The sequence below is a fragment of the Nelumbo nucifera genome, chromosome 3 (genome assembly GCF_055504915.1).
Source record: "Nelumbo nucifera cultivar China Antique chromosome 3, China Antique-T2T, whole genome shotgun sequence".
Lineage (NCBI taxonomy): Eukaryota > Viridiplantae > Streptophyta > Magnoliopsida > Proteales > Nelumbonaceae > Nelumbo > Nelumbo nucifera.
In genome coordinates, this window is record NC_142651.1 from 45,969,460 (window position 1) to 45,988,740 (window position 19,281).

Below are 19,281 nucleotides of genomic sequence, written 5' to 3' on the forward strand. Positions count from 1 at the left end.
TCGGGAGATGTTTCCAATACAGGGCAGAAATGTGCTCTGGGACACTGTAGGGCGCTCTCTTATAGGGCACAGATGTGATCTCAATGAATTGTGATCCGTTACCTATTTTTTTGTTTGATGAAATCAGAAGTTTGAAGAAACCTTATGGGGTTGCTGGCTTAATTAGGCCTCGGCAGCAGCCTCCTCCCCTAAGCTCATCCTCATGGAAGAAGGGGGATTCTGTTGAGGCGGTCTTGAGAACTTTTTGGATGAATGGAACGGTAATCGAAGTTCTTTGAAGATTTCAAGTATCTTGTTGAATTAGTGGAGGGATTTGAACATGGTGAATTTTATTTCATGGAAGAAAATATGAAGAATAAGAGTTAAGGTTTCCTGAAGAATGGATTGCAGGAGATTGGAAAAATGTTTCTGATTTGAGTCCACGAACCATCAATCAACTCAAATCTTGTCGTGTTCAAGTGACAGAGATTTGGAACAGGGGATTATAGCTGATAGGGGTAATTTTGACCCTTCATGTCACTAAAAACAATCTTTTTAATAAAATTTGTAAAATAGGTTTATTTTTATTTTTAATATCTAATAAGGATAAAAAATCTGTTAATCTTCTTTCTCTTACAAATCATTCATCAATGTTGCCGCGCCTCCGGCTGCCTATTACTCGATTACAACTGTAATTTCTGAAAGATCATATAAGAGAGAAACACTGGTTAATTATAGCCTTAGTGAGAGAGAGAGAGGAAAGGATCTAATGGTGAGGACAAAATGTGACCAAATAGCTCCCACCACGGCAGGTCTCAATGCTAGTTGGGTCATCATAGGCGTAGGAATAAGCCTTGGGACAAGCAGACTTGGATCCTGGAATAAGCAGTTGGCTTGCAGGACTGATGAGGGTTGCCGTAAGTCCCGGTGCAACAGTATTTTGGCGACTTGAACGCAAAGCAAGCGCTCTTACAAGCCACCACCCGCCGGTTGGCGCGAGATCAGACTTGCAACCTGACCGGGCACATCTCGTTCAGATCGCTAATGCAGCCTGCGTAGTTGCACTTGCCGGTGCCCCTAAACGGGGTGATGGAGATGGGCAGGTTGTAGTCTTCGACAAGGCTGACGTCGTAGAAATCTTGTTCCCCGAATGTGATCTCGGCTAGGGTGGCTGGGGGTGTCCCACCGAGGCCATAGCAGTAGTGGTTCCCGCCACAGTCGGTGACACAGCAGCCTCTGCCAGAGGCGTCGAAGTATCAGTCCTAACGACCCCAGATGCGGCCGGACCAGCCGGCCGGGACGTTGAGGGAGTAGGCTTGGTTGGGGTTGAGCTTAAATCCGCCTCGGGCGATGATGGGCTTGCCTGCACCTGGTTGAATGCCTGGCCATACTGGGTGCGAGCATTTGTTGTACAGTGCAATTGTCGTTGCTGAGACCTCAACTGAACAAAAGGTTAGCTAGCTTTCTTAGCTACTTACTGTGTGTGTGTGAGAGAGAGTAGTGTCTTAAATCTTGAAGAGTTAATAAACAAAATATTAATATACTTGACTTACATTACTCAGAAGCCATTATCCAACTGAAGAAACAGAGGTAGAGAGAATGTAAGGCAGAGAGAGAGAGAGAGCTAATGAAAAGGATGAAGAGTAGGGGTGAGAAAAAAACTGAAAATCAAATCAATCGAAATCGAACCGAAAAATTGGTTAATCGAAGATCGGTATACATATTTTTCTATATATTTATGTATATTATATTATATATATTTTATGTTTTTTATATATTATAAATTAATAAATATGCATTATATATAAATATATATTTATAATATATAATATATTATTTATTATTTAAAATATAATATTTTATATATATTTATATATTTTTTTATAATATATATTGGAAAAATAAAAAAACAAAAACCCGACGAACCGAACCGGTCAACCAGTTAACTGACTGATTTTGGTTCGGTTCCGATTACCAGTTTTCAAAAAATCAATAGTACCAGTTCGGTTTTGAAAAATGCCCGTGAGCACCCCTAATGAAGAGTAGAGTAAGAAGTAGGAATGACAACGAGGCAGGTTCGGGGTGGGGATTACACTCCCCATCCCCGACCCTGACCCCCAAATCACCCCCCATCCCAGTCCCCGATCCTCGACGAGGAAAGGAATCCCCCCTCCATCCCCGACCCCGACGGGGATGAATTCCTCGTTAGAGACCCGAATCCCCGAATTCCCCATCTATTGAGAGAAAGACTGAGACTGAGAGTATGAAAGACAAACTAAGAGAGAGAGAGAGAGAGAGGACCGTTGTGAGAGTTTAGGTCGATGATGAGAAAGAGTCCGAAGGGTGACGGCGACGACGACGGCGGTTGGCGACGACGACGGCGGTCGGCGACGACGATGGCGGTCGGCGACGACGACGGCGGTCGGCGACGATGACGAAGGTTGAAGGAAGATCTTTGTTCTGAGTATCTCTTCTCTCAGTTCTTTGGTCTCTGTCGAGACTCAAGTATCTCTTCCTCTCCTTTGTCTGTTGTTCGATGGGCAAGTGGGTAGTGGTGACAGTCAGCAACGGCTGTCGGCGGTCGGCGAATCGGCAATGAAGACGAAGCTAGGGTTTATTGGTTCAGTCGCCTCTCTTGTCTCTTCTCTCTGTGACTCTGTCGAAGACTGGTTTAGTCGAAGGGTTTTCTTCGAATGTTTATGTTTTACTGTTTTACGAATAAATTAATAATTATTATAATTATATAATATATATTATCTATTATATTATATATAATATATATATTTTATAATTATAATATTAATCGGGGGCAGGTCAGAGCGGGGATTGCATTCCCTATCCCTGTCCCCGAACCCGATCGGGGATTCAGGGACCACCCCATCCTCGACCCCGACCCTGCCAAAGTGTCCCCCATATCCAATCTCGTTGGTTCGGGGAGCCCGGGTACCCATCGGGGACAGGGAAAATTGCCACCCCTAGTAAGAAGAGGTGTCAGCATCACCTCCATGGTTGAACAATAGGGATACTGAAGGTCTAGTTAAGTGTGTCGCTTTAGTATTAGAGTTTGTACGCTTATTTCAGGCGGTCTATTTTATTCGTAAATAAAGGAGAAGTGGGTCTTTGGTTTGGTGTTGGCCTTGATGTGGTATAGTGGTAGTTGTAAAAGATTGAAGAAAATAGTGGGGAAAAAGTGAGTCGTAGACTTGGCAAAAAGTTGATCCAACCCAACTCAACCCAACTCGAAAAAACAGGGTTAGGGTCTCATATTTAGCTACCCGAATGTAAAAATGACTCAACCCGACCCGGAAAAAACTGGGTTGAGTTGGGTCATGGGTCAACCCACTTTAAATTTTTTCTATTTAGTCTTTACTTTTTATTGTTTACTCTTTAAATTGTTAAATGTTCAAGTTTTTTCTTTTATATTTAGAATTTTAAGGTTAATTCTTTTAATTTTGACATTTTTTATGTAATTTTTCTTTATTTTTTAAATTTCAATTATTTTTTGGGATGACCCGAATTGACCCATGGATCAACCCTAACCCGAACATTTAGGGTTAGGGTCTAGCATTTGACAACCTAACCCGAAATTCAACCCGACCCAAAATCAACCCGAAGTACCTTAACCCAACTTGAACCCGACCCACCCAACCCAATTTCCAAGTCTAGTCAGTTGTGTTTTTGCAAAGAATGGGGCTCCCCTCTCTCTCTCTCTCTCTCATCTTTTCTCCATGAGAATGGGGCAACGTTGCTAGAGGCGGAGTTGGAGGTGGTGGCGTTGGGTAGAGGTGGAGGCGAAGGCATTGCCAGAGGTGGGTGGAGGCGGCGACGGGCGGCAGTGTTGATGAATAGTTTGCAAGAGGAAGAAGATGAACAATGTTTTTGCCCTTATTTGATATTTTTTAAAAAGTTAACCTATTTTAAAAATTTTATTAAAAGTATTACTTTTACTGATATTAGGGCCCAAAAGTTACCCTTATCAGCTATAACCCTTTGGAATATGTATCAAGAAAAGGTATTATTCCGCTTTTGAATTTTGATTGATGTGAATTTATCATTTTATTATCAATACAAGGAAAAATAAAAATTTAATAATATTTCTTTTTATTCATCCATCGTAAAAAAAGGAAATGTCATAACTTGATACTATACATCTCCACTATGTATTGGGAACATCTCTCGGTGATAGTATTAGAAATGATTATGTCATCATCAGAAAATGTTTCCAATACACAACGGGAATGTGCTGTGGGACGTTGTGGGGCCCATGTGAACTCCTAAGTTATTGTTCTCTATCAAACTTGTTCACAGGTTGCGGCCGGATTCAAGCCAGAAATAGAAAATGACCAAGCCCTGGTCAGAGTCCCATCCTCTTGATAAAAGTGTTTTGTTAACCGAATTGCCCCTTGATACAATCCTGCCAATTAAGGCAATTTCGGCCTAACCAACCCTCTCTCTCTCTCTCACACACACAATCTTGCTTTCCATTCTTTGTTTTCCATTTTCATTTTCATCTATATATTATTAATTTATTAAAAGAAAAATAAGGCCATCATCTCTTTAGTTTCTATCTTCATTTTCATCTATTGATTGTCTTTGGTCTAGGCAAGTGATGAGGGGTGATTTGGCCCAACCTAGTAACTAAAGGACACATGGACACGACCTGCCAGTAGGATGACAACTCAACAAGGAGAGCCTTGTTAGTAGTTTGGGAGCCCGAGTGTTCGGGCACCTCGGTACCAAAGCCACTTCGGCACCCGAATACCGAAGTGACACGTAATCGACTCCAGAAGCTTCTCAGTGGACTCCGAATCCCCCAAGATCACGCCACGTAACAGTAGGCCTTATCCTCTCCCCGCCCGGATCGGAAGGTAATGATAAACTTTATTGACTGATACGTTACTCTCCTTCTAAAGTGGAATGGATCCCATTTATGCGAGCCGAGGATCCCAGAGCTGTTTCGTGAGACCCACGACAACTCAACTATATAAGGGCATTGGCCCTCAAGTCCCAGGTATGCGCGATTAAGTGCATTCTAACTCTCCTATTTCTCAAACTCTCAGCTCGCGCATCATTAGCAAGCTTTGCTAATTTAACAGAACTTCAATGCTAAATTCACCTCTAAACTTCTTAGGTATTTTATATGTAAACCACTGGAATAAACAAGATTAAAGAATAAAAGAAAGAACTACTAATTTGTACTCTGGAAAGTCTCGTAGACTCAATCTGCCTGAAAATTTGTGTATATTAATGGAGGATATATGTGGCTGCCACCAATGAGATTCATTGTTTGTCATGGAGTTTATTCGGATTTTGAGTCAGTATTCTTAGGGCTTGCAATCTCATAACCGGATTGTTGGTCTGCTTCTTTAAACAGATCTCAAAGGACCGCTAATTAACTAGAAGGATACAATTTTGAGTTTTTAGGGTTTTTCCTGGTTGGAGAACCAAACCTTTTAATTTAGGTATATTCCTGATTAGTACTCTATACTTTGGGTCTAGTGTCACTTTGGCCCCTGAACTTTCAAATGCAACAATTCAGTATTCAAACTTTCAAAATGTAACAATCCAGTACCTACTGTTAACTAACTGTTAATCAGCCGTTGAGTGGCATTTGAGAAAGACACAAATGTCCTTCAAATGTTATTTAATTTTCTTTATCAACCATCTAAACGTTAACAAAAAATTAACAGTCCCAAATCCTTGCCTTTTCCATTCAAGAAAGTTGGAGTCACATTTGAGTGGGCATTCTAGTGACACCAAGTTTCTTGAATAGAAGAGGCAAGGATTTGAGGTTGTTAATTTTTTTGTCAATGTTTGGATGGTTGATAAAGAAAATTAGAAGACACTCAAAGGGCACTTGTGTCTTTTTCAAATGCCTTTTAATGGCTGGTTAACAGCTAGTTAACAGTAGGTTCTAGATTGTCATGTTTTGAAAGTTCGGATACTGAATTGTCGCATTTTAAAATTCGGGGATCAAAATGGCACTAGCCCAAAGTACAGGGTATTAATCTGAAAATTTCCCTTTAATTTAATTTATTTTTTCTATCTAGCTGACAATGATCCTATAGAATCCTTCATTAATTTTGATTAAAAAGTTCCTTGTCCACTTGAATCTAGAATTTGACAAGCCGCAAAAGATCTTGAGTCCTGTACTCCTGTTGGGCGGTTTTGAGAACTCGTCTTAATGGTCTCGAACGATTCCCTTAGTTGAGTGTTTTTGCATAGAGCAATAACACTCCTAGTTTCTTCTTACAAGGAGGAAACAGTTTGAGGATATTTTTATTGATGAGAGAAAATAAAAGATTAAAAAAGAAAAAAAGCTTGTCTGTAAGAGTTCCTATCAAGATATTCTTTGGAGCCATCTCTCTGCAGTTCAAAAAGAATGGCCTTAAGAGGGTAGGACTGACTTGTCAAAAAACTTGACCTTCTGTATAGCTAAAACTTTATTAATTTTTCTGTAAAAAGTCCTAAATATTATTATTATTATGTATAAAATGTTTTATTAATTATTATATATATTTTATATATGTATGTATGTAAATATGTATATAATATTAAGAGGCTGGGTTTGGGCATAAACTGGACTTATTTTGAAAAGCCTGAGCCCAAGCCAAAAAAATAGTTGGGCCTAATGTTTATAGCACATAACGGGCTGGGTCAGAGTAGCCCATGAACAGGACTACTTTCTGTGTGTGGATTTTTTTACCTCAGTCTAAAAAATAAAAAAAAAATAAAAACAGCAAGTTGATTAGCTTCTCTTATAGAGTAGACATGCATCTAACTCTTTCTGCAATCTGTCAATAATGGTAGTCGAAATTTGTTTTATCAAAGGGCAGTCCAAGATGTAAGTATCATCACCAATAAGGCCCAATTTGGACATTCTGGATCCCCGGTTAAAAGGTCAGATAATTTAGTTGTAAATATACCTTTGGAGTGGAACCAAATCTTGAAAGAACTCACTTTTTCCATCTTCTATGTTCCCAATTAGTGATGCCTATTTGGTATTAAAGTCAATAATCTTGCATCTCTTAAAAGAGTTAATTTAACTCTTTTCAGGCTAAACTGGAGAAATAATTATCTTTGGTTGTAATTGCCTTTATTTATTACGTATTAATGGATGGATAGAAATTTTAAGATATTCAAAAGAAAGATTTTTCTATTTATTGGGTTCCTTATCATGTTCTTAATATCTTTAATATTATAGTTAAAAATGAAGAAATTCAACTAGAAATCAATCCGAATCTGCTACCCACAAATTGGAGTTATTCCTACATCTCTACCCATAGAGTACCACTGCCCTGTATTAGAAGCATCTCCCATGAACGATAGGGAAAATATGCACAATAGACCGCTGTAATGTCTCATGGGTCGGGATGTGGGAACAACTGGTGGCAGCAGATCAGAGCCCAGTAGAAATTGGTGAAACTGTGGGGCAACGGAGCTCAGAGAAGATAAACTTTTAGAATTGCCTCTAAAAGTTTCTTTTTTTTATTATGGCTCAGTTTGGAAGGAGTACAAATGCAGATTTGTAGAGTGTAAATATATACAAAATAATACAAAATACAAGGTATTACGCTCTACAAATTTGCATTTGTACTCCTTTCAAGCTGAGCCTAAGGCTTTATTTGGAAAGTATGCAAATATTGGTTCAGTGCATATATGCACTCTCTTCTATTTTGCTGGTGTTTGGGAATAATGGATTTATATACTGAAAGTGAATAATTTTCATAAATTTCAAGACATGCTTGCATCTAAAATGAGAGTAAAGTTTATGGATGCAAACATTGTAATCAAAGTTGGTCAACGTAAAATAAAGGTAGATCCCAAGATAGGGATTCATATCTACACCCGTTACAATTAAAAGTCGTTTGGTAAAAAAGTAAATTAATCAATGCAAAACTATATGAATTTTGCATTTGTACAAACGAAAACTCACCCTACATATTTGTATTTGCACTCTTTTCAAACTGAGTTGTTCAATGCAAAACCTTGTATATGACTAAAATGCCTTTAATATGATGAGTTGCAACCAATTAATGCAATTGAAATCAAATCAAATGCATTGGAAAACCATATGGATGAAGCTATTCCTGTAAAGGCGATCCACCCTCCTCCCTGGGAAAAAAAAGCAAAAAGAAAAAAAGAAATTGCATGGAAAAAATAAAAGGAAAAAAAAAGAGAAATTGCAAGTAAAAGGTGAAGGAACCAAATGGGTTCGTCGCTTTATTTCTGTCAAACCTAAGCACCACAGATTTATTCACTGGCCATCTATTCTGTCCCAAATTTTGGAATATTTTCACTAAAATATATTTGAAATTTTTAAAAGAAAATAATTACACACCAAGGGTCTAAAATTGTACCTAAGGCTCAGTTTGGAAGGAATACAAATGCAAATATTTATAGTGTAAATACATATAAAATAATACAAAATATAAGGTTTTGCATTCTACATATTTGCTTTTGTGCTTGGTAACGATGTAAATGGAGTGTAAATTCCAATTCAGGGTAAATTTGCACTCTGGTTCACTTTTGCCTGTATTTGGCAACATTACATTTATGCATTGACAAATGACAGACCAATGCATATTTACATTGATAATTAGATGTAAAAGTATCAATAAAATGGAGTAAATTTATATTCAAGTGGGCTTTTGATAAAAAAAAGTATATGCTTTATTGAAATTCATGTTTGCATCTATTACAACCAAAAGTCTGTTGGTAAGAAGATAAATTTGTCAGTGCAAAACTAACCCAACTTTACAATTTATATGAACCGTTTTACACTCTACATATTTGCAATCATACTTATTTGCATCGTTTCCAAACGCAGCCTTAGGCTCAATTTGAAAAGAATACAAATACAAATATGTACGACACAAATACATACAAAATATAAGATTTTGCACTCTATACATTTGTATTTGTACTCCTTCCGAAAGCTCAGTTTGAAAGGAGTACAAATACAAATATGTAGAGTGCAAAACTTTGTATTTTATATTATTTTGTATGTATTTCTACTGTGCATATTTGTATTTGTACTCCTTCCCAACTGAGCCTTAAATTTTTCAAAATTTAAAACCTTCATATTACTAAGAAACACTATTATTAATATAAAGATCCTTATTACCAAAAAATTGTATGTTTTACTATTTAATGTTGAAAAGGAGTATGTTTTACTATTATCAAAAGATTCAGCTATCACCCAATCATGCATTTCAAAAGCACAAGATTCCTTTGCATCCACCAGATGGCTATGAATGAAAACAAAAGAGAATTGTTTAACAAGTAAAATAATCAATTGAAAGGGAAAATCTCTTCCTCTCTTTATTATAAGAGTATCTGATTAAAGTACAAAACAGAATTGCATTACAATGCAAATGCAAAGAAAATGAAGTAACACTAATGGCACATTGCATTTGGAAGGTCCTTACACTTCTCAACCCGGTTGATGGCACTGCATCTTCCCCTGTAAACTCACTTTTAATAGGTAAATAGAGGTAACAAGGCTTCTAGGCCTCTACTAGCTGAAACAATCAATCAATCATGAAGATTTAATTTCTGTGTGGGAGTCTGTCTCAAGTTTTAGCGGGGACTTGGGAATGGCATGGACAAAGTAGAACTTGTGCAGCTTTTTGTAAAACACCACCTGTTGATTAGAGAGGAAGAAAGATCCAATCAGACATCATAAGGATTTGGGGTCAAGCCAAAGATCTATTGAGTAGTTTATTTTGTAAAACACCACCTGAAAATAAATAGTTAGTTCAGACTTATTTCCCAAATACATATAAGGGCTTATTGATATATTACAGGCTCAAAATAAGTGTTTATTCGAATAGTCACTTATTTTTTAGCACTGTCAAACTTAGCCTAAAGGCAAGTTAATCGTCTCATGCACATGGGCCGTCAATGTATCGGTATCTGCTATGGCCCAATAAATAAATGTGTAGAACCAATTCCAATATATCATGAGAAAAAAAATATATTAAACAGGGAGTATCTTTGTAATATATTAATATAAATTTAACTTATGTTATTAGGGTTATTATCTAAAACTACCCTAGTACAGTAGTGCCCTTCACTTTCCCGTTTCTCTAAAACGTACCCTGGATTACAGAGACCCCTTTGTTGGTGTCTTGGACATCCACTGTTAGGAGATGAACAGTTTTTATAAATTTAATATACTACCCCTCCATTAGAGTTTGCCATGAACGAAAATTTTGTGAAGATGACATTTATTATACTACCACCCATCGATCTTTTCATCCAAATGGGCTTAGGGCCTTTGGGTTGGAAGAGAATAAAAGAAGATTTTCTTTTTTGTTTTTTTTTCTACCTATTTTCTTTTTCAAACAATTATTTAACAGAGGATCAGGGTTAGTTTTGTTCTTAAAAACAATTAATGTCATAGTTGGACAACGTCTGTTAATGGTCCATTGACAGTCTCACAGTCCCACACGCACAGATTACTACACATGAAATCATGTTGTCAAATTTGGACCAGATACAAAATTGTTTTGGTAACTGGTTCATGGGTTGAACGGTCTAACCAGTAACCACCCGTTTGAGCAAGCATCGTTGGCTAGATCAAATATTAAGAACCATCATCTTTTATATTTTTTTCTTTGTCATTGATATGATTACTGACATGAACCTTAAAAAAAGGTGAAAATTCAAATAAATTAACGCATGTTTCTACTTGTTTGGCTATAAATTCTTTTACAGTTTCCTCAGTAAGATCAAACCCATTTGACCGGACCACAAATGCAACTGGAACTTCACCGGCGACAGCATCTTATTGACTGATAAAAGACATGCACAGAGTTCAGAGAGATATAAAATAATGATATCGTGCAGGTTGTGTTTAGTTTACGAAATTAATTGCACTACTTACGGGACAACAGCGGCATCCGCAATGGATGGATGGCTCACGAGGAGGGCTTCAAGCTCTGCCGGTGGCACCTACATACATGACAGGTGAAGCTATGAGTTCAACATGGTCGTCGGTGTTGTTGTAATCAATATCAACGGGAGGATATAAGCAACACCAAGAAGGAACATGCCTGAAAGCCTTTATATTTGATGAGCTCCTTCACTCTATCAACAATAAAAACCTCTTCATCATCGTCCACATAGCCAATGTCACCAGTGTGGAGCCACCCATCTGCGTCGATGGTAGATGCCGTGGCATCGGGGTCGTTAAGATATCCTGAAAGAATTGTGGACATATCGGAATGTCAGTTCTGTGAGACCATTCATCAAGTGAGTCGTGTGCAATTGCAAGGCAGGAATTCATTGGTTGATGGGTTGTTAAGGGATTGAGCTCAACCTTTCATGATCTGAGGTCCACGGATGCATATCTCGCCGGGTTGGTTGTGTGGGAGTGACTTACCAGTTTCTGGGTCGACGATCTTGAGCTCTGCATTCCTGACTACTGTGCCACATGAGCCAGACTTGGTTGGGAAAGGCTGCTTTGCGAACCCCGGGCACATGGACAGCACTGGCCCAGCCTCTGTCATTCCATCACCTTGGAAAAGTAATCAAATTTGAACCATTAAAGGGTATTCTACAACATTTTTTTGAAAAGCATTTTTGTTTCCACTTAGAAAATCAAAAACCTTGTTTTTTGAAAGAAAAAACAAAACATACTTTGGTTCTTATCTACATGAGATGGAGAATGATAACAGAGCACTCCCTTAACTATGATTTTTGAACCATTGTTGATCCAGATGGTCAGATTTTTCAGAAGTTTTGGGGGATAGTTGGTAGTGATGTGATTAAAGCAATTAAACATTTTTTTTTGTAATTGGTAAAATGCTTAAGAAATTTAATGAAACCTACATTGCGCTAATCCCCAAACTAAGGAGTCTAGATTCAGGCTCTCATTATAGACCTATAAGTTTGTGTGACACAGTGTACAAGATCATTGCAAAGGTCTTTGTAAATAAAGTTCAAATTTTTATTGGGGAAGTTGATCAGTGAGAATATCTTAGTAGCTCATGAAATCATTGATTTTATGAGAAAAACTAGAGGCAAATCTCCTTGGATGGCACTCAAATTAAATATAAGCAAGGCTTATAATAGGGTAGAAAGGATCTTCCTTGAGAAGGTTTTGTTGAAGATGGGGTTTGGTGCTAAATGGGTTAATTGGGTGCTTTAGTCTGTAACCACAGTCTCATATAAAGTTCTAGTTAATGGCTGCCCAAGTAATAAATTCTATCCTGAAAGGGGTTTAAGACAAGGAGATCCTCTGTCCCCTTACCTGTTCTTACTTTGTTCAAAATCCTCGTCTACTAAACTTATAGAGCTTGTGAACCAAAAGAAGATTACTAGCATTTCAATCACCAGAAACTGTCCAACTGTCTCTCACTTGTTTTTTGACGAAGCCATTGGTCAATAGGTAAATTTCTCAAAATTTGAGATTTTTTTTCAGCAAAAACTTGCATCCTAAAATCCGAAGGATGAAGGCCAAATTCCTTAAAAAATGAAAAACGTGGTTACCCCATCTATTTATTTGGGGTTGCCTACAAGAATTGGTAAATCAAAAAAGCCTTATTTAGTTTCCTAATTGAAAGAGTGGAAAAATTATTGTCAAAGTGGCATGAATCTTTACTCTTTCAAGCAAGAAAGCAAATTCTGTTAAAGGCAATAGCTAGTTTTACCTGAAATTATACCATGTCTTGCTTTTTGCTTCCCAAGGATGTCTGTAATGAATTGAGAATAATTCAAACTAAATTCTAGTGGGGAGGTCCAAACGAGTCAAGGAAAACTCATTGGGTAAGTTGGGAGGCTCTCGGTAAAAATAAGTTGGCAGGGGGTTTGGGCTTCAGGGACCTATATAAATTTAATCTAGTTTTATTAGCAAAGCAAGCGTGGAGGATCTGTAGATAGGAGGACAACCTATGGGTTAAACTCATTAAGGCTAGATACCTTAAAGGTAAAAATTTCCTAACTTCTAGGCTTCCAAAATAGGGATCTTGGGGTTGGCAAAGCCTTATAGCTACAAGAGAAGTCCTCTAAAAAGGTGCTTGTTGGGCTGTAAATTCAGGAACAAAAGTCAAGATTTAGGACAACCCTTGGCTCCAACAAATCAAGTCCTTTAGAATAATAGATCCCAAGCTAAATAATCCATACCTAAACTCGGTGAGAGACCTCATGGACAAAAATGGGAGAAGAGGGAATGTTAGATTGATTGAAGAAAATTTTGGGGGGCCTATAGCAAGAAATATCCTAAGCATAAACTTGATAGTGGGTTCATGGGAAGACAAGATTAGATGGACGTTTCATTCAAGTGGACAGTACACCGTAAAGTCAGGATACTTGGGAATGAGGCACGCAATACTAATAGGATAATACTATTACGGGGGCTTAAAAAAAACTCAGTGGTCTAAAATATGCAAAGCAAAAATTGACCCAAAGATAAAAAATTTCATTTGGAAATGTTGTTGTAGCAAAAGAAAATCTTTTTAAAAGAAATCTTGCTTCAGTTGATATCTACCCTATTTGTCATCAATAGATTGAGTCACTAATGCATTCCTTATTGTCAACACCCAATTTTGCTCAGTTTGCCACCTATACCCCCCAATTCACCCTAAACGCCCAATCAAACTCATCCAACCTCGTTGAAACACTCAAAAGCCCCAAAAGCCCAACTTTTAGCCCCAAAGCCTTCAAATTCACCGTTAAACCAGCCTGATACCTATCCGATGGCCCCGATTAACCCTCACTTACACCTCAACCATTAGATCATACACAATCATCAGATCCAAGACCTCTGAAAACACCTACCCATGAAATTTGAACTCAAGATTCCTTCGTTCACCCATTCATCAAACAAAGATTCCATTTTGACCCTTCTCGCACCCCCAACCCATATCCACTTGTTCCAAACACTTCTAAACCAATCAAACCTTGCCAATCACCCCAAAATGCAAGTAAACCCCTACATATGAAATTCCAGCCTAAAACACCACCATTTACCTCAATCATACCAAGATTCAATTTTAATGCCTTAGATTGACTGGATTACTAATCTGCCCAATCCGGGCCCAGTTGGCTCAACCTAACCTTACCAATCACCTCAAACTGCCTAAAAACCCTACCCTATGAAATTCACCCAAAACTGCCTTTATTTGCCCCTTCATCACAAAAAGATTCCACTTTAAACCCCCTAATTATTCGAATCCATATGGGCCCAATTGGAACAATCTGATCCCACCAATCAATTCAGAATATCCAAAAACCCCACCTTATAAAATTTTGGCCAAAATTACCCTCATTAACCCTTCCATTCAAAAAGATTCCATTTCGATCAATCCTATTGGTTCATACACACAAACCCACTCCCTGCCCTTGAACCAGGCCCCCCAAGTTCAGTCTCCTAGACCGATTTTGACCTAGGTTCGTAAAATTTTGAAACTACCCATAAATTTGGTAAAATTGCAAAACCCCTGCATTCAATATAAAAAATGCCTAAAAGCTTCATTTACCTTAATCGGAGAAGTTTCCAAAAGAGGGACTATTCAATCTATCTCCCCCCTTTGAACAAAAACCAAAGAAGCGGTGGTGAACCAGCGGCGCTCCCTTCTCCTGGTCACTCCCTCCTCTCTTTTCCCTCCTCTGACTCCTTCTTTTTCTTCCTCAGACCACCCGAAAATCCACTATTCATCGCCCCCTTCCTCGAATCCAAACTGAAGCAAAAGCAGAGAAAAGGAGGGGACCTATTACTGTTCATCGTCATTTTCGCCCAGACTATCAGAGGCGGCGGTAATTTCGTTTCATTGTGAAATTTTGCAATTGACGTGATCTTTGGGTTCAAGAGTCTTACAATGGGAAGCAACCAATTGTTGGGAGGATGATTCATGGATACATGACTCTAGAGAAGATTCATGGATACATGACTCATTGGTCGCGTGCTCTAGAACAGCTTTAAATTCTCACTAGGGTAAATTGACTAATGCTAGCCTTACTGTTTCTGATAATTGACTAATCCTTCTTAGTCATTAACGTGTGTCAATATAAATGTGAAAAACACTATTTTACCCTCTACTATAATTACTCGGATCTCTCCCTCTCCTTCTCATTTTCTTCACTGGAACTACCTGAACCACTAGAACTACCTGAACGAAAGATGATGACTGGATCTTAGATCTGAGTATCCCTCAGATCTCATATTTGGGTTCCTTGAGAACTACCGGAACTGCTACCCCTACACTCCACTTCAAGGACAACACCAGCGACATCAACAAAAGTCACCTGTCTCTAGGGCCTCCTGAAATAACCTACTAAACTTCATCGGACCACCGAGGCCGCTTGGACCTTCTTGTGCTTGTCAAAAGAGGAAGGCGAATGTGAGGAACAGGAAAAGGCGAAGGTGAGGAATGGGAAAAGGCGAGGCCATCTACTAAACTTGTGCTTGGACCTACTAAACTTCATCGGATCACCGAGGCCACCTAGACCTCCTTGTGCTTGTTGGAAGAGAAAGGCGAAGGTGAGGAACGGGAAAAGAAGATTTCCGATGAGTGCTTCTGCTGGAAAGGCGAAGGCCGCTTGGACCTCCGTGTGCTTCTGCCGGTAGTCAAACAGTTGACAATGATGTTTTTTCCATCAAGAATCTGCCCTCTATATCTACCGATTCTAATCATTTGGCTGATTTGGTGGTAGAGAACATGGTGGAAGTTTGCAACAACAGGAAAAGGCTGATTTCGATTCCTTCAAATTCAAATCTTTTGGCTGATTTGGTGCTAGTGAACATGGTGAAAGGTTGCAGCAATGGGAAAAGTCTGATTTTGATTCCTTCATATTCAAATCATTTGGCTGATTTGGTGCCAAAGAACATGGTGAAGGTTGCAGCAATGGGAAAAGGCGAAGGCTGCCCTGGACCTCCCTATTCTTCTACTAGTAGTCTAGAAGATGGCAGTGATGGTTCTGCTGTCAAGAATCTGCCCTCTAAATCTACCGACCTAGAAGATGACGAACCCAAACCCTCTAAATCTATCGATCTCACAACCCTATTTTAGTTAAGAAAGTAGGTTTCTAAATCGAGTTCAACAATCCTGTTTTGGCCGCAATCCTTTTCCGATATTGGGAACCCAAGCAGCAGTGGAGATGAAACAAAATAGGGAGAGAGAACGAAGGGGAAGGAGAGAGAGAGTGTGTGTGTGAGAGAGAGGAGCCGGAGGTGGAGGAGGCTAATGCAGTGGCAAGTTAAGGACCGAACCAGTTAGGTTTGCTGTTGAAAGGAAGAAGAAAGTAAGGGTAAAATTGGGTTTTAAAAAATATATACGTCAACTGTATATGAATTTAATGCAATATTAGCGGATACAAACGATAAAGGTAGAGCTAGTCAATTATTGAAAACAATAGGGGTAGCACTTAATCAATTAGCTAAACTATAAGGATAGATTAATAAATTTACCCTTCTAATTAAGTAATTGGTGGGAGGATGATTCATGGATACATGACTCTCGAGAAGGTAAATTTTCGAGATGGCAAGGATGTAGATATGGAGGAATTGGGTTAAGCACTTGTGGAGGCTGCTCCCCTTGCTTTTCATTCCAAGAAACAAGACAATTGTTAAATGCCCTAAATTCCAACACACCACTTATGGTTTGTATTTCTATAGAAGAATTTCTTAATGTTATTTATCTTCAATATTGGGAATATATTGCTCAGGCTCTCGTTCTCCAATAGGTATGTTGCTTATGTGAAGGTTTGAATACTTTATTAAATGGCATGTTAACAAAGTCATGGATGACGAAATTAATACGCCTTGGTTCCCGTGTAAATGATATGTATGATTTGGATGTTGGGACTGAGGCTTCCCCGATGAAGACAAGATGAAGACAAATTATGTAACTTTCCCTTCATCACAATCCTTTTCATCATGGAGGAGAACATCTTGAGCCATTGTAAAGTTAAGCAAACAGTAAAGGAAAAAAAAAGCCTTCCAATTCACAATAATAAAAAAGGGAAACTTGCTTGATTACTTTGGGCCTAATGGTCTTCGAACTTCAAAATGTGATAATTCAGTGTCCAAACTTTTAAAATGTGCTAATTTAGTATCTACCATTAATCTGTTGTTAAGTGATATTTGAAAAGACATAAATATTTTTCAAGTATCATCTAATTTTCTTTATCAACATCCAAATATTGACAAAAAATGAATAGTCCCAAATCTTTGTCTCCTCTATTTAAAAAAATTGGGATTACTAAATTGCCCATTGAGACGTGACCCCAAATTTCTTGAATAGAAGAAGCAAGGATTTGTGACTCTTCGTTTTTTGTCAATGTTTGGATGGTTGATAAAGAAAATTAGATGACACTCGAAAGACATTTATGTCTTTTCAAATACCACTTAATAGTTGGTTAACAATAGATACTAGATTGGCACCTTTTGAAAGTTCGAATACTGAAATGTAATGTTTTAAAGTTGGGAGACCAAAATGGTACTAGGCCCAAAGTACAAAAATATAGTCTCTGCAACAAATATTCAAAAAAAAAACAATCGAGGTAGACTTAACCTAGATTGGCGGAACTCATTCCTCTTAACAATGCTAGTATCAATCCATTGAACCGTCACTCTCTCTCTCTCTCTCTCTCTCTCTCTCTCTTTGAACTGTCACACTCTCTCTCTCTCTTTGAACCGTCACTCTCTCTCTCTCTATCTATCTCTCCTTCAATGACTTGCTCTCTAGAAGAATTTTAAGTTTTTCCTAGGTATGTTTAAGTTAAACATTTTGCTTTAATAAACTAGTAATCAAGTGAAAATCTTTCTCATCTATTTGTTACAAATCGTGCGCATACAAAGATTTCAAGAGTGGGAAATGAATGATTTTTGACATACTAAAATATAGGATGAGTTAAAATAAAGAATACTCTAATGACCCAATGATTTTTAAAACTTGAAACAAACTGAAACAGTGCAATAATTAGCAACTTGCAAAGCTGAGACACAGAGAAAAAATACAATACGAAATTACCCTCACATAGAAAAGAATCAAAGGAAAAAAACAAAAATTCCTAGGCTCAACTTTGTATGGGGCCAGGACTGGACGGTCAGATCGGAAAAAACCGAGAAATGGTTAGGTGACCGGTTCCGTTTTCCTTAAAACCGTTGATTTTGGTCAACGAACTGCTGAACCAGATGATTAACCATTTGAACCGTTCGATTGATTTTGACCGTTTTTATTTTTTTATTTTTTTTGTCAGAACGGGCTGTGTTCAATTCGAATGGTTGGACCGTTCAACCTGGTAACGGACCCCTGACTGGTTCGGTTTTAAAAACCATGGTTCTACCAACTGGAATCCATGATTTCAATGAGAATGTCTACTTTGCCCTTACAACTACACTTAGGCCCATAGTAGTATTTAGCGCGAAGGGGGATAAGTTGGTCCGCCGGTAAGTTAATCCTAATGCCCGCATTATTTCCTACCATATTGGGCCACATGGTAATCAAGTATAACAAAAAGTATCATTACCCAAATAATTAATACCCTCAAGGTGAGTAAGCAGCATACCTAAGCATTCTCTCCCTCCCACTGCTCTCTTTACTTGGATAACTTGTAATATACAAGGATGCTAGAACCTCATTTATGTAGGCAAGTTTTACTTAGAAAAACTTGCCCAATTAAACATACTTACTCGAGTAAGTAAAAACAAACATGGCCACATTGAATTTGACCAATTAAACATACTTAAATAAGTAGATACACCTTCAACTAACACATCCAAATAAGGGTGTCAAATGGATTGGTTTTGGATTGGACCCCATCCAAACCAAAATCAATTTGGACAGATTGGATTTGGACGGACCAACAAAACATATTGAATTTGACCAATCCAAACTTAATGGTCAAAGTATTTATTAGATTGGATTGGACCTGGTCCATCCATAATTAATTTATATTGGATTGGGTTGGATTGAGCCAATATCTAGTCCATTGATAAGATAAAAATATAGGTATCAATGGATTGGGTTTGAGTTGAGACCAATTTAAATTAAAACAAAATTGAATAAAATGGACAGTCTAGAGTCTATACATTGAATTGGACCAGTCTAAAATGGTCCAAAATATTCATTGGATTGGATTGGACCTGGTCCATTTGTAACGAGTTCGCATTGCACTAGATCGTATTGGACCAAGTCCAGTCCAATTGACACCCCTACGTATAAAGTTCATTTCAAGGGTGCCATGTCTTCTTTTCTTCCTATGCTGAGTTGAACATTCATATCGGTTAATAATTTTCCTAAATTAAGCATCAGCTTAATCTACTAGGCATTTTCCTTCTCATACAACATTCAT

At 38.1% G+C, this 19,281-nt stretch overlaps 1 protein-coding gene and 1 pseudogene across 4 annotated transcripts; both read right to left on the reverse strand.

The window, feature by feature from the left end:
• Positions 1-745: 745 nt before the first annotated feature.
• Positions 746-7,299, reverse strand: LOC104611493 (thaumatin-like protein pseudogene; annotated as a pseudogene).
• A 2,000-nt stretch (positions 7,300-9,299) lies between these two features.
• On the reverse strand, positions 9,300-12,218 carry LOC109115769 (4-coumarate--CoA ligase 2-like). 4 transcript variants are annotated; one of them, XM_088902038.1, is made up of 5 exons: positions 11,626-12,218; positions 11,369-11,503; positions 11,040-11,185; positions 10,871-10,938; positions 9,300-9,625 (listed from the first exon to the last, which is right to left on the reverse strand). In XM_088902038.1, exons 1-5 carry the CDS (start codon positions 11,768-11,770, stop codon positions 9,562-9,564), a joined length of 558 nt encoding a protein of 185 aa, XP_088758164.1. In that variant the 5' UTR covers positions 11,771-12,218; the 3' UTR covers positions 9,300-9,561. The 4 variants fall into 4 exon arrangements, with proteins under 4 accessions (XP_088758164.1, XP_088758162.1, XP_088758165.1 ...); XM_088902036.1 differs by having other exon boundaries at positions 9,318-9,625; positions 11,306-11,503; positions 11,626-12,190; XM_088902039.1 differs by having other exon boundaries at positions 9,320-9,625; positions 11,306-11,503; positions 11,818-12,178.
• Between the last annotated feature and the right edge of the window lie 7,063 nt (positions 12,219-19,281).